Here is a 12,586-nt window from a genome sequence, read left to right on the forward strand (position 1 = left end):
AAGTACCTATCTTGATTCAAAGCTTCGATTCCTTCCACTTCTATTTCATTTCATTCCTCAAAAATTTCTTGAGCCTTGATTGAAAGTGATTGTGTCCCTTTTTCAAGTTATCACCTACCCGGGCCCGAAATTTCATTTATTTTCCGATTTTAGGATTCCAATTTCTTGTGTCTCTCAACTAGTAACCATTTAGTAGTTGCTCTTACTTGTGTTTACTAGTTCTAGTGTCCGCATTTCTTTCGTGCTAATTTCTTTCAAGCTTTTCTTCGTTTTATCTCGTTGAAACTTTATTGGCTCTCGTCCATTTTGCTTTGAGTAGTCCATCATTCATCTAAACAAAAATCCATTCTACCACAAAGGATAAGCAACGTGTGAATTTGATTAGGCGAGCGATTCATCAACAACTTCGAAAGAGCACGGAGTGTGGTAAGGTTGAGAGTTCAATACGAGTGAAGTGAGGCTTTTATTACTAATCTTGTTTGCTAGTTTTGCAGGTCATCATGTCTAACCAAGGTGATAGAACGCATGAGGTAGTAGATATGTCATCCATAGCAAGTTCATTGGCTATGATCATGAATCAAATCTCGGGCATGCAAGCGGGTATGGAAGAGATAAGAGGAGAGATGAATGGTGTGATTGGGAAGTTGAAGGGTATGGATGAATGGATGGTGAGTATTGAGAAAGTTCAAATGGAGGGTTCGAGTTGAATGGGCACTCCCCATTCTCGGAATGAAGGTGATGGGGATAAAACACAAGACACTACACCAACCATTACCCCAAGACAAGCCCATGGCTTGTGCAATCCCAACACCACAACCACCTCCACCCAAAGAGCTCCACTACCCCAAACAACCAACCTTCCATCCCAAAACTCCACTTTCCAAAACACCAATCGACAAACCTATCCCCATGTTTACCAACACAACTCGAACGAGGCAATCCCTCAAGTAACCTTACAACAAACACCCCAAGCTCCACCTCAATTCCAAACACAAGATCCCTTTCCAAACCAAAACCAATACCAACGCCACTACCAATACCCCATGAATGAAGAGGAGTATGATGCCTATCCACAAGGTTAGTGGTGGGATGATAACCGGCAAGGAGGGAGGCGTGGAGGAATGAATAACCGGGGGAGGGGAGGAAGAGGAGGTTTTGAGAGGTTTCCGGGCCATGACCCTAGATTCCAAGGTCATGTAGACCTAGGGAGGGCCCAAGGTTATGAAGACCGGGGAAGATGGCAAGATAATGAGCGAAATTTGAACACCATCAAGGTGAACCTTCCTACATTCCAAGGGGGTAGAAATTCGGAAGAGTTCCTTGAATGGAAATTACAAAGTGAGCGCATCTTCCTCACGAACAATGTGTCCGAGGCCTCAAAGGAAAAGTATGCCCTCACTCAATTTGAGGGGTACGCTTCTACTTGGTGGGAATCCAAGAAGTTACAAAGATCTCAATAACACATTTATGATCCTCCCAACTTGGAACGACTTGATTGAGCTCATGGAGACAAGGTGGCTTCCACCCACATACCACCAAGATGCACTCAAAAGGTTGTACATGTTAAAGCAAGGGTTGAAAAATGTGGAAGCATACTTTGATGAGTTTGAGGACTTGTGGATGAAGTCCAAGATAGAAGAGCATAAAGAGTACACTATTATAAGGTTTTTAGCCAACTTGAATCGAGACATCTCTAAACCGATGAGGCTCAAAACCTATAATAGTCTTGAAGAGGTATTCCATGACGCATCTAAGGTTGAGGCGGATCTAAAAGAAGAGAGGTCCTATAAATACAAAAGCAAATCGTCTTCAACTTGGAACAAAGGCAAAGAAAAGTGGAAAACTTCCACTTGGGATAAGCCCAAGAGCAACACTCACGCACCTCAAGCCAAATTCGATTACAAAGCCAAAGGTGATGACAAGGCTAAAGGAGGTAACAATTCTAACACTAACTATAACCGGCCTTCTACCATCCAATGCTTTAAGTGCCAAGGGAGAGGGCACATTGCGAGTGAGTGTCCCAACAGGAGGACTATCACAATAGTGAGGGATGGATATCGAACCGATGATGAACATAAGGGCGGGGTTGGTCATGAAGAAGAGGGAGAAAGAAGTAAGTGTGAGGGTGATTCTGATGAAGAGGTTGAGATAAGGTATGAAGAAGCCTTGAATCATGCTATTGTGGCTAGAAGAGCCATGGGGGCTCTAGATAGGGAAGAGAGTGACCAAAGGGAGAACTTGTTTCATGCACGATGCAAAATTGTGGATAAGGTGTGCTCATTAATCATTGATGGTGGGAGTTTCACGAATGTCGTTAGTCAATTTTTAGTTGAAAGTATGAAATTCTCCACCCGCAAGCACACTAATCCCTATAAACTTCAATGGCTTAATGAATATGGTGAAATGAGGGTCAACAAGCAAGCCATTATCAAATTTAGCATTGGCAAGTACCAAGATGAGATTTTGTGTGATGTGGTACCCATGCAAGCTTTCCATCTATTGCTTGGAAGACCTTGGCAATTTGATGTTGATGCCCAACATAGTGGGAGAACTAACAAGTACTCATTTGTGGTCAAGGGGAAGAAGTACATTCTTAACCCACTAACCCCTTACAAAGTGAGTGAGGATTATAGAGTGATGAGGGAGCTTCGGGAGAAGTATCAAAGGGAAGAAAAGGAGAAGAGTGAGAGGGAGACTTTGTTGGTCATAAGTGGGGAGGGAACATCTCAAGATGGTTCCAAGAAATGTTTGTTGGCCAAACCAAGTAATTGCTTAAAAAGGGTTGATGAGGGACACTTCATGGTGTGTCTTGTCAACAAGGACCTTCTCTTAAATGCTAACCAAGCTACTAGCACTTTGCCTAGTAGTATATCTTCTCTTTTGCAGGAATATGAAACATTGTTCCCGGAAGAAATGCCCGATGGCTTACCTCCTTTGAGAGGTATTGAGCACCAAATCGACTTTGTACCAGGTTCTCAAATTCCCAACAAACCGGCTTATAGGAGCAATCCGGAAGAAATAAAAGAATTGCAAAGGCAAGTGGATGAGCTCCTTAAAAAGGGGCTAGTGAAGGAGAGTCTTAGCCCGTGTGCCGTTCCGGTGATTCTTGTTCCAAAGAAAGATGGCACTTGGAGGATGTGCATTGATTGTAGAGCCGTCAACAAAATCACGGTAAAGTATCGCCATCCCATTCTGAGGCTTGATGATATGTTGGATGAGCTTTATGGCTCAAGTGTGTTTTCGAAGATTGATCTTAGAAGTGGCTATCACCAAATTCGAATGAGCCCCGGTGATGAGTGGAAAACGGCCTTCAAAACCAATTTTAGACTCTATGAGTGGCTTGTCATGCCATTCGGTCTAACCAATGTACCTAGCACATTTATGAGGTTGATGAACCATGTCTTGAAACACTTTATCAACAAGTTTATGGTTGTTTATTTTGATGATATCCTTGTGTATAGCAAATCAATTGAGGAGCATGTACACTACAAGAAAAATGGCTATTAGAGACGGGAAAAACGGTCCCTAAAAGTCTGATTCAGGTCCCTAAAGGTGAATAGCGACCAGAAAAAACTGGTCGCCACCCGTCGTAATAGGCTCCGACGCTAAAGGTCAACAACGACGAGATGTAATATCTGGTCCCTAAAAACACTTGGCGATGAGGTTGGAATCTGGTCCCTAAAACATCTTTAGGGAGCGAATTTCTTGTCCCTGGAAGGATTTTAGCGACACTGGTAATAATCATTTGGGACCGGAAATCTGGTCGCTGCAATTGTTTCCTGCATCATTGAATGTGATTCCCAAATGAATATATGCTACCATATTTTTTTTTAAGTATCATACAATTTACTAAATAAAGAACCAAAAAGTATAAACAAAATTATAAATAATATCTGCTTTCATTTATATTTTGTATTAATTACAAAAAAAGGAAACAAAGTAGCACTGTAGTCACTACATTTTACAGAACCGCTCAGCCAAAAATATGTATCATACTTAGAGAATAAGATAAGCTTTCTCCTAACACAATTTAGCAAAATGATAATCTACTGGCAAGTTGTATGGATTCTTCAAATCTTGCATCTTCGCTTTGTATGCTTTAAGTCTCCAGAAACTGCAAAAAGCACCGGAAAAAGAAATTCTCCTAAGAAAACAAATAAAGATAGACTATAAGAATTGGTTAAAATAATTGTTTAACATAATTGATGCATAAACTAAACAACTTGTTCTGAAGCTAGTTACAATATAACTAAGCATAGTAAAAAAAAAATGGAAACGACCATCCTTGAAAATAAGAAAACTAAGCAAAACAATGATAAAATAACAAAATCATTTTTTTAACAACAATCTACACAATAAGACAAACTGAATTCTAATGAAACAAAATAAATCCCAATCAGATGCTCACAATCACTAAGAAATTGAGATTCTCATTAATACACACCTATATGGGGTTCGGTATATGATATTAACCGGCTTAACTATTTTAATTGTTTTAAAACTTGACATACAATATTTTTCTAATAGTCCATATACTAGCCTATAGTGCATTAAATTTGCTCAAGTTGGTTTGAGACACCCATTCATTATGTGATTGGATGGTGGTGCACTTTCTCCTATATACCAGCATATGCAAAAGTTTCTTAGTTGTCAACCTATCTCCATCTATGTGGTTTACTACAACTTTATCACCTTCAGGTAGCAATTAATAATTTAGGGGTCGTTTGGTGTGAAGGATAAGCAAAAATAGTCCCGGGATAAAATTTTAGTGCCTCCTTATCCCATATTTGGTTGGAATAAAAATCCGGAATAACTAATCCCGGGATTAGTTATCCCGGGATTGTAGCCTTATTTTATCCCACATTGAAGGTGGAATAACTAATCCCGGAATAACTTATCCCGGGATTAGTTATCCCAGGATAAGTTGTTTCCAACCAAACGAGCCCTTAGTGGTTTACTACAGCTACTTTATCATCTTCAGGTCACATGTATTGGATGGATATTAGTTCTAGCTGTGTTTACCCTCTTACTATCTTCATTCTTTGAGAATGTTTCCGTTTTCAAAAGCATGTGCATGTATATGAATAGTAGACACAATCCATTCATTTTCATACAACACATAATAATTTAATCCATATTAAAAGAGGAAGAGGAACTTCACGATTAGCAGATCAGAATAGAGAGGGACAAGCAAAACAAGACTTCCTGCACACATGCACATACCTGTCGTCGCACTAAGTGGTTTATATGCACATCCACCTTAGCACCAGATAGTTTAAGTCAAATCATTGCAGCATTGTCTCCATTACGAACACTCTGTACGCATTGCACGAATGTTTTTGGATTTCCCAAAGTTTCAACAGCTACGTCAACATTCGAGCCTCCTGTGACATCCTGTTCAATTTGAATGGCTGATAACATTAGTTTAAGCAATCAATTTGTTTTCTGATGCAATGCTACATTTACTTCAGAAGAGAAATTTATTTAACACTAGTTTATTGGATGACCTCGCATTCCCTATCATACTGGCTTTATCCATAAGTGTACATATTAATCAACAACAACAACAACATACCTAGTTAAATCCCACAATGTGCATACAAATGTACTCTTTGCCTTAACGTATACTAGTAAGGATATAAAGCACAGGCCCAACATAGAATAATTTAGATTAGATAAGATGGTTTCAATCTCGGCATTTAAGCAAAAGATGTGGATAATTCTACATGTCCCAATTTTTTTGTATAATGAGCACTACAAATAACTAAATAACACCTAATTCCGACAACATGGCTAAATGTATTTAAACTCACCATAGCTATCTTAGATGCTTAGCATATTCTTTTCTTGTAAAAAAAGGTACTCCTTCCGGATAAAAAAAAGTGTCCACTTAGCATTTTTTCTTGGGTCAAAAAAGTGTCCACTTATCAAATCAAGAAAGAATTAACCTTGTTTTTTCAGATTTGCCCCTATTAAGTGTTATATGATCAAATCCCAATGCCTATTTAATTAGGGGTAGTTTAGTCAAAATTACCTATTTTTGTCTAGGAGTTAATATTTTCTTAAGGGGTGTTCTTAAGGGGTGTGCAAATAGCTAAGTAGACTCCTTTTTTGATCCGGAGGGAGTGACACACATTATTTGCTTTATCTTTCAAGTGGCTATTTGAGATTTTGATTCTCCAGCCATCACAAGATCGTAAGCCTTAGTAGTCATCACCTTAAGATGCACTGGCCATTGCAACATTCTTCAATGTCAAATCCGAAATTAGAAGTTCACAACACCAATGAAAATAAATCTAATTTTTTATCTTTTCGAGTTATCAACCAGTATAATCATAGCCATTGAAAAATCTATACTATTTCAACTGAAATGGTCTACTATATGCTGTCTTTTACATACTTTTAAAAATTCGCATGAACTAGATATAAATAAACTGATATGAGAGAAGAACAAAATAGACTAACCTAATGGTTGTTCTGCTTGCCCGCATCAAACTAGTTGTGTCATATCTTATGTAGGTGTCATTACATTGTTAGAATTTACCTGGTTCAAGAGCAAAAGTAAAGATTGTGACAAGATAATATGTATCAGTACACACACAAATTTACACTGGACACAAGAGAAAATAAATGATTTCCGTTCATATTAGCCAGGCTCAAAGGAATTTCATAAGCTTAGTAATTAGATCTCACTGCAATGACGTGAAAAAAATTGAAGAATGACTATTAGGAGCAGTCTCTATAAGCAATTAATGCTAGCACAAAGATAACAACATAAGAGTATATTCTCATTCTTCTGTTAAGGCATATACTAGAATGAATTTAGAAATGTAGAAGATCACTCAAAAGTGAAATACAAATATGTCCAACATTACAAAATTATATTTTAATCTAGAATACCACACAAATGTCATCAATATTAATTAAGTAGAAGAAAGTATCATGAGTCTCCATGTAAATCTTTTGGATTATTCTTTACAACATTATTGACCTTAATACCACATAAACTTTTATCTTGGCAACACTTTCTCACGCACTCTCCCTTTGTGGAATAGAATTTGACAATCACGCTATCAGAAATATAAAAGGTAAAGAATGCAAACCCGCACCTCTTATGAGTAAAATGTACCGTTTCAAGAAAACATAAATATTCCTGTAGTATGTTGAAAGTCTTCTCATCCCTCCAAAGGCACGCTTACTTAATCCATATAGTGCAATAACACTTGCATCAGTTATGAAGCTTCACAATGATCCATCGGAAAGAAGACATTGAAAGTCGTAAACCCAAGCAAATCAACATTCTAAGTGTTTAGCAATTAAAAACAACTCGGCGAAATAAAAAACCAATTTAACAACAACAATGAAACTACGCCTCTATCCTAAACTAATTGGAGCCATAATATGAATCCTGATAACATCACGAAAATATTTGTGTAATTTGTCATAGATATCAAAAGGCCTATCAAGAACTTGCCAGATTATATAGGGTCACTCCTTTACATCTGCATTTGAGCTCGAAGGGCATTGGCATCAGAGATAGAGTAATCAAGGACTAATTAAAGGGATTTCGGCCTAAAGAATCACCCACTAACATTAGTGTCTTCCCTTTTAATTTTAATGGAAACTCAAGCCCATTGAACTTATTTGAAGAAACAAAGTAGCTGGTAAAAATAATCACCCTAACAAACCAAAAAACAAAAAATAGCAAGAAACATCTAATCATTGAAACTTCATTGAAGAAACCAAATTAAAGGGACCTAGGAAGCTCAAAATTCATTGAAATAGACAAATCAATTCTTGAATAGGACATCATTTGGCCCATAACTCAGTGCACTCACCATTCAAGTAACTATATCAACAGAATGAAAAATATACAACCATTTTAACACAAAAACAAAACATTAACTATAACCGTTCTCAGCTACACAAAGGTCCATGAGTTTATCCATCGAGTAAATCATTTTCCTTTCAATTTTAAGAGTAAAGTAGACGAATTTCTCTTGGTAGAGTTTTAGTTCTGTCTAGACAAGCTGTAGCTAGAAGGAGCTGACTTTCATATAGAGGTCTTTTACCACTGAAGCAAATAGACAGATCTACTAGATCTGGAAGTTTATTACCTGGAGCATAAGAAATGTAAACGAGGGAAATGCTGGGAGATGAATTTTGGAGGCTGACGCTAGTGATTTTACCTGTAGACGAGTTGTAATTACCGGCAGATGAGCTGTAGCTAGGGTTTAGGGATTTGAAGAGATGAAAGGCATTTGAGAGAGGGGTTCTAGAAAAAATAGTTTGATTCTTTCATTTGTTTTTAGGCAAAATTAAGTGGGCTTTTAACTCCTGTACACATCAGAGTATTAGGGACCGCAATTTTCTCTTCTCAGGGACCATATTTTGTCCCATCGCAAAATAAAATGAAAAAATGAAAAAAATAGGGACTAGAGAAAAATCTCGTCCTATAAGTATATTTTTAGGGACCAGATTTTTGACTCGCCGCTAAATGTTGGTCGCTAATAAGCCTTTTTCAAGTATTTGATGTCTTGTTTACAAATGGTGTGGAGGTTGATGAAGAAAAAGTGGAGTCTATTAGAACTTGGCCAACTCCTAAAAATGCAACCGATGTGAGGAGTTTTCATGGGTTGGCAAGTTTCTATAGAAGATTTGTAAAGGGGTTTAGTACAATTGCCTCTCCCTTAACCTAATTGATCAAGAAAGATGTTCCTTTTGTTTGGGGAGATGAGCAAGAGAAGGCGTTTCAAGAATTGAAATCCATGTTGAGTTCGTCACCATTGTTGCAATTACCTAATTTTGAGAAAACTTTTGAAGTTGAGTGTGATGCTTCCGGGGTTGGCATAGGTGGAGTATTGATGCAAGAAGGCAAGCCATTGGCTTACCTTAGTGAAAAGCTAAAAGGGGCGTCATTGAACTACTCTACTTATGACAAGGAGTTGTATGCACTTGTGAGGGTCTTGACCCATTGGCAACATTATTTGTGGCATAAGGAGTTTGTGATAAGAGACATGAAACATTTGAAGAGCCAATCCAAGCTCAACAAGAGACATGCGAAATGGGTAGAATTGATTGAAGCATTCCTTTATGTGATCCATTACAAAAAGGGGAAGGACAATGTGGTGGCGTATGCATTATCTAGAAGGTATGTCTTGCTAAACACTATGACTTCGAGAATGATGGGACTTGAAAACCTTAAGGGATTCTATTCTCAAGATCCCGACTTTAAGGCGATTTGTGAGGAGTTGACCCAAGGGAGGAGGATTGATAGGTTCCAACTTGTTGATGGGTTCCTATTTAAGGATGGTAGAGTTTGTGTTCCAATGAACTCATGGAGAGAGTTGTTCGTCAAGGAAGCACATAGTGGTGGAATGATGGGCCATATTGGAGTGGCCAAGACACTTGACATTTTGGGTGAGCAATTCTATTGGCCCAAGATGCAAAATAATGTTGAAAAGCTATGTGGTCTATGTTTTGAATGCAAGCAAGCCAAGTCCAAGACTCGGCCCCAAGGTATGTATACTCCCCTTCCTACTCCTATTGGTCCTTAGATAGACATTTCTGTGAATTTTGTGTTGGGTCTTCCAAGAACCAAAAGGGGTCATGATAGCATTTTTGTTGTGGTAGATAGGTTCTCAAAAATGTCTCATTTTATACCATTCCATAAATGTGATGATGCATCTCATGTAGCATCCTTGTTTGTGAATCATGTTCTTAAGTTACATGGAGTTCCCCGCACTATTGTTAGTGATAGGGATTCCAAGTTTCTTAGTCACTTTCGAAAGAGTCTTTGGGGTACACTTGGCACCAAGCTCATGTTCTCTACTTCTTGCCACCCTCAAACGGATGGTCAAACCGATGTAGTGAATAGGACTCTAGGGAGTATGCTTAGAAGTATGATTAGAGGAAAGCCCACTTCTTGGGAGGACCATTTACCTTTGATTGAGTTTGCTTACAATCGGTCCCTCTATTTCTCTATTGGCATGACTCCATTTGAAGTATGTTATGGCTTTAATCCTTTGATTCCTTTAACCTTAACCCCTTTGGCTAGTGATGTTATTGTGAGTTTAGATGCAAAGCAAAGGGCGGCCGAAATGATGAAAATCCATGCCAAGGTAAAGGAGAGCATTGACAAGGTAAACACCAAGGTAGCCAAGAGACAAAATCATGGGAGAAGAAAGGTGGACTTCCAACCCGATGATTGGGTTTGGGTTCACTTCTGAAAAGAAAGGTTCCCGCAAATGCGAAAAGGAAAATTGAGTCCAAGGGGAGATGGACCATTCAAAGTGCTTGAAAAGATCAATGACAATGCCTACAAGATCGACTTGCCAAGTGAGTATAATGTTCATAATGTTTTCAATGTGAGTGATCTTTCCTCTTGTGTTGTAGGTATGCCTTTAGATTCGAGGACGAATCTTCTCCAAGAAGGGGAGGATGATATGAACCCAACAAGCACAAGGCCTTTCACTAGAAGTCAAGCAAGAGAACTTTAAGAGTTGCAAGCCTTGTTCATGAAAAAGGATGCCTTGGAGGAGATTGGAGAGAAGACTTCGCGGATTTACAACGTTTGGGAGTTGGCATTGGAAGAGTTACAAAGTGGCTCGAAGAGCAAAATGGTTAAAAGTGCAACTATGGGGCTAAGATTGCAATTGGAGGTCATACTTGCAAGTTATGGGGTTAGAATGGCAATTGGAGGTCATAATTGCAAGTTATGAGGCTTTGGACGCAATTGAAGACCCATGTGGGTATTTTTGTAAAAGAGCCACTTTAGGGCCTTTTGGTGTAATAGGCATTAGTATAAATAGTTCTTTTCATCCATTTGGAAGCTTAGCTTGGATATTGAGTGAATTTATATTTTGAGAGATTTAGTTAATAGATTGTTTGTTTGGTTGATTATTGACTAAGTGTAATTTCTTAGTTGTGCATTGAATTGCAAGTTCCATTGAATTCATATTAGGTTGCTCATTTGTGGAATCATTTGAGTCCTTTCTTTTAATTCAAATTACTTAGGTTCTTAGGATTGAATCAAATTGGGAGGGATTGGGTTTGATATGCCCAATTTTGCCCATAGATTTACTATTCTTTGGGTCTAGTATCTATCCTTCTCTCTCTCCTTTTCCAATTTTTCCAAGTTCCTTTTATTCTCTTTTGTTGTTTTTGAATTCTTAGAGTTTCCTTAGGTTGAATCTTATCAGACAAGTCCTGAGCTTAGAGGTAAATGCCTTCCTTTTGATAAGTTTGATTGCTTATTTGACTTCGATTTGAGTTCTTGTCAAGGGAAAGGATGTGAGGGAATAGAAAATTTTGGTTGTTGCACACGGTTTGATCCTTTTTCTCTTCCTAGAATCGAGGATGGTACGTACTCGTATCTCATGATTCATGCTTCTCTAGAGTACTCTTTCAGTAATTGGTTACATCATTGTCACTCTAGTTTGGTGTTGCTATTTGAGTTACTTGTTGATGTGCTTGAGACGTGTGTTAAGATTGATGTGTTGACCATTCTTGTTTTTACCCCGGAATTGATCTTGAAATGGGTAACTTGTTTGAATTAATGACTTTGGGGTAGGCTGGTACATTACTTTGGTATTGGGTCTTGAGCTATTCTACTTGTTTTGTACTTATCCTTGGAAAGAATTTGGTAAGTAAAGCAAATGGAGAGCCATTGGACAGATCCTCCTTGGACATTATTGTGGTATGAGACGATGACTTGCAAACTCCATGAGGACAGTCTGTTTTGTTGGCTTGTGCTTCTTCTTAGATTGTCTAAAGCCATGATGGTAATCTCTACCACCTTCGGGCAGTTTTGTAGCACTCTGGCACTATATCATGGTTATGTTCTTATGAGGCTACTTAGTTATTGCCTCGATGAGACTTAGAAGTTATATATACTCATTCTCGTCCATGTGTTGCAGGAATCAATTTTGAGGACGAAATCTTTCCAAGAAGGGGAGGATGATGCAGTCCAAACTGATCAAGACATGTTCCAGCCGTCTCGGTCATTCACTAGGAGTCAGGCTATGGTCCTTCATGATGTTCACCTCGCTTTGGAGAAGGAGTTTGCGTTTCAGGAGCCGTGGACACTGCCTAGCCGGGGAAGCAGCCTATGGACTTATTTGTGCTAGCCCATGGACCCACTTTAGAGTCCCATGCATGTGGCTAATGATTTGAAGCCCTGCGAGGCCATATTTTAAAAGCCAACTTGTGGCTATTATTTTAAAGACCATGTATAGATTTTACCTATACAAGCTAAACTTAGAACTATTTCTCATTTTCAACCTATCTTTGAATATTGAATATTATTGAAACCCTTTAGTCTTGAATGACTAGAGTTAATTTGGTGGAGTCCAAATTGAACAACCCCTGTTTGATCTAACAGTTTGCAAGAGATGGCTATTCTCTTGAGGATTGTTCAAATAGGATAGGTGCCTTTTGATCCTTTTGGGAGGTGGCGAAGGTAAGTTTCCCTTAGTTGTTGCCCTATTGTTATTCAAATTGTGTCTTCTTTCTATCTTTTTTATTTTTTGTTACATCCCCTAGTTAGGTTGTTATCATTTGTTATCAGAGCTTAGGCTCTAGTGTT

General features: G+C 38.4%; 1 protein-coding gene and 1 long non-coding RNA gene across 6 annotated transcripts; one reads left to right on the forward strand and one right to left on the reverse strand.

The window, feature by feature from the left end:
• The first annotated feature begins 1,362 nt into the window (after positions 1-1,362).
• LOC132042506 (uncharacterized) lies at positions 1,363-3,507 on the forward strand. The gene has a single exon (XM_059433027.1). The coding sequence runs from the start codon at positions 1,363-1,365 to the stop codon at positions 3,505-3,507; it is 2,145 nt and encodes a 714-aa protein (XP_059289010.1).
• A 364-nt stretch (positions 3,508-3,871) lies between these two features.
• On the reverse strand, positions 3,872-8,341 carry LOC132042507 (uncharacterized). Of its 5 annotated transcripts, none has more exons than XR_009411502.1 (5): positions 8,190-8,334; positions 7,130-7,240; positions 6,466-6,544; positions 5,224-5,394; positions 3,872-4,114 (listed from the first exon to the last, which is right to left on the reverse strand). It is a non-coding gene; the product is annotated as an uncharacterized LOC132042507 (long non-coding RNA). The 5 variants fall into 5 exon arrangements; XR_009411503.1 differs by lacking the exon at positions 8,190-8,334 and adding an exon at positions 8,118-8,136; XR_009411500.1 differs by having other exon boundaries at positions 6,466-7,240; positions 8,190-8,341.
• Between the last annotated feature and the right edge of the window lie 4,245 nt (positions 8,342-12,586).

Source organism: Lycium ferocissimum, unplaced genomic scaffold (assembly GCF_029784015.1).
Source record: "Lycium ferocissimum isolate CSIRO_LF1 unplaced genomic scaffold, AGI_CSIRO_Lferr_CH_V1 ctg15752, whole genome shotgun sequence".
Taxonomy (NCBI): Eukaryota; Viridiplantae; Streptophyta; class Magnoliopsida; order Solanales; family Solanaceae; genus Lycium; species Lycium ferocissimum.

Coding starts and splice junctions, on each gene's coding strand:
- LOC132042506 (XM_059433027.1), top strand. CDS start 1,363: ATGTGTCCGAGGCCTCAAAGGAAAAGTATGCCCTCACTCAATTTGAGG.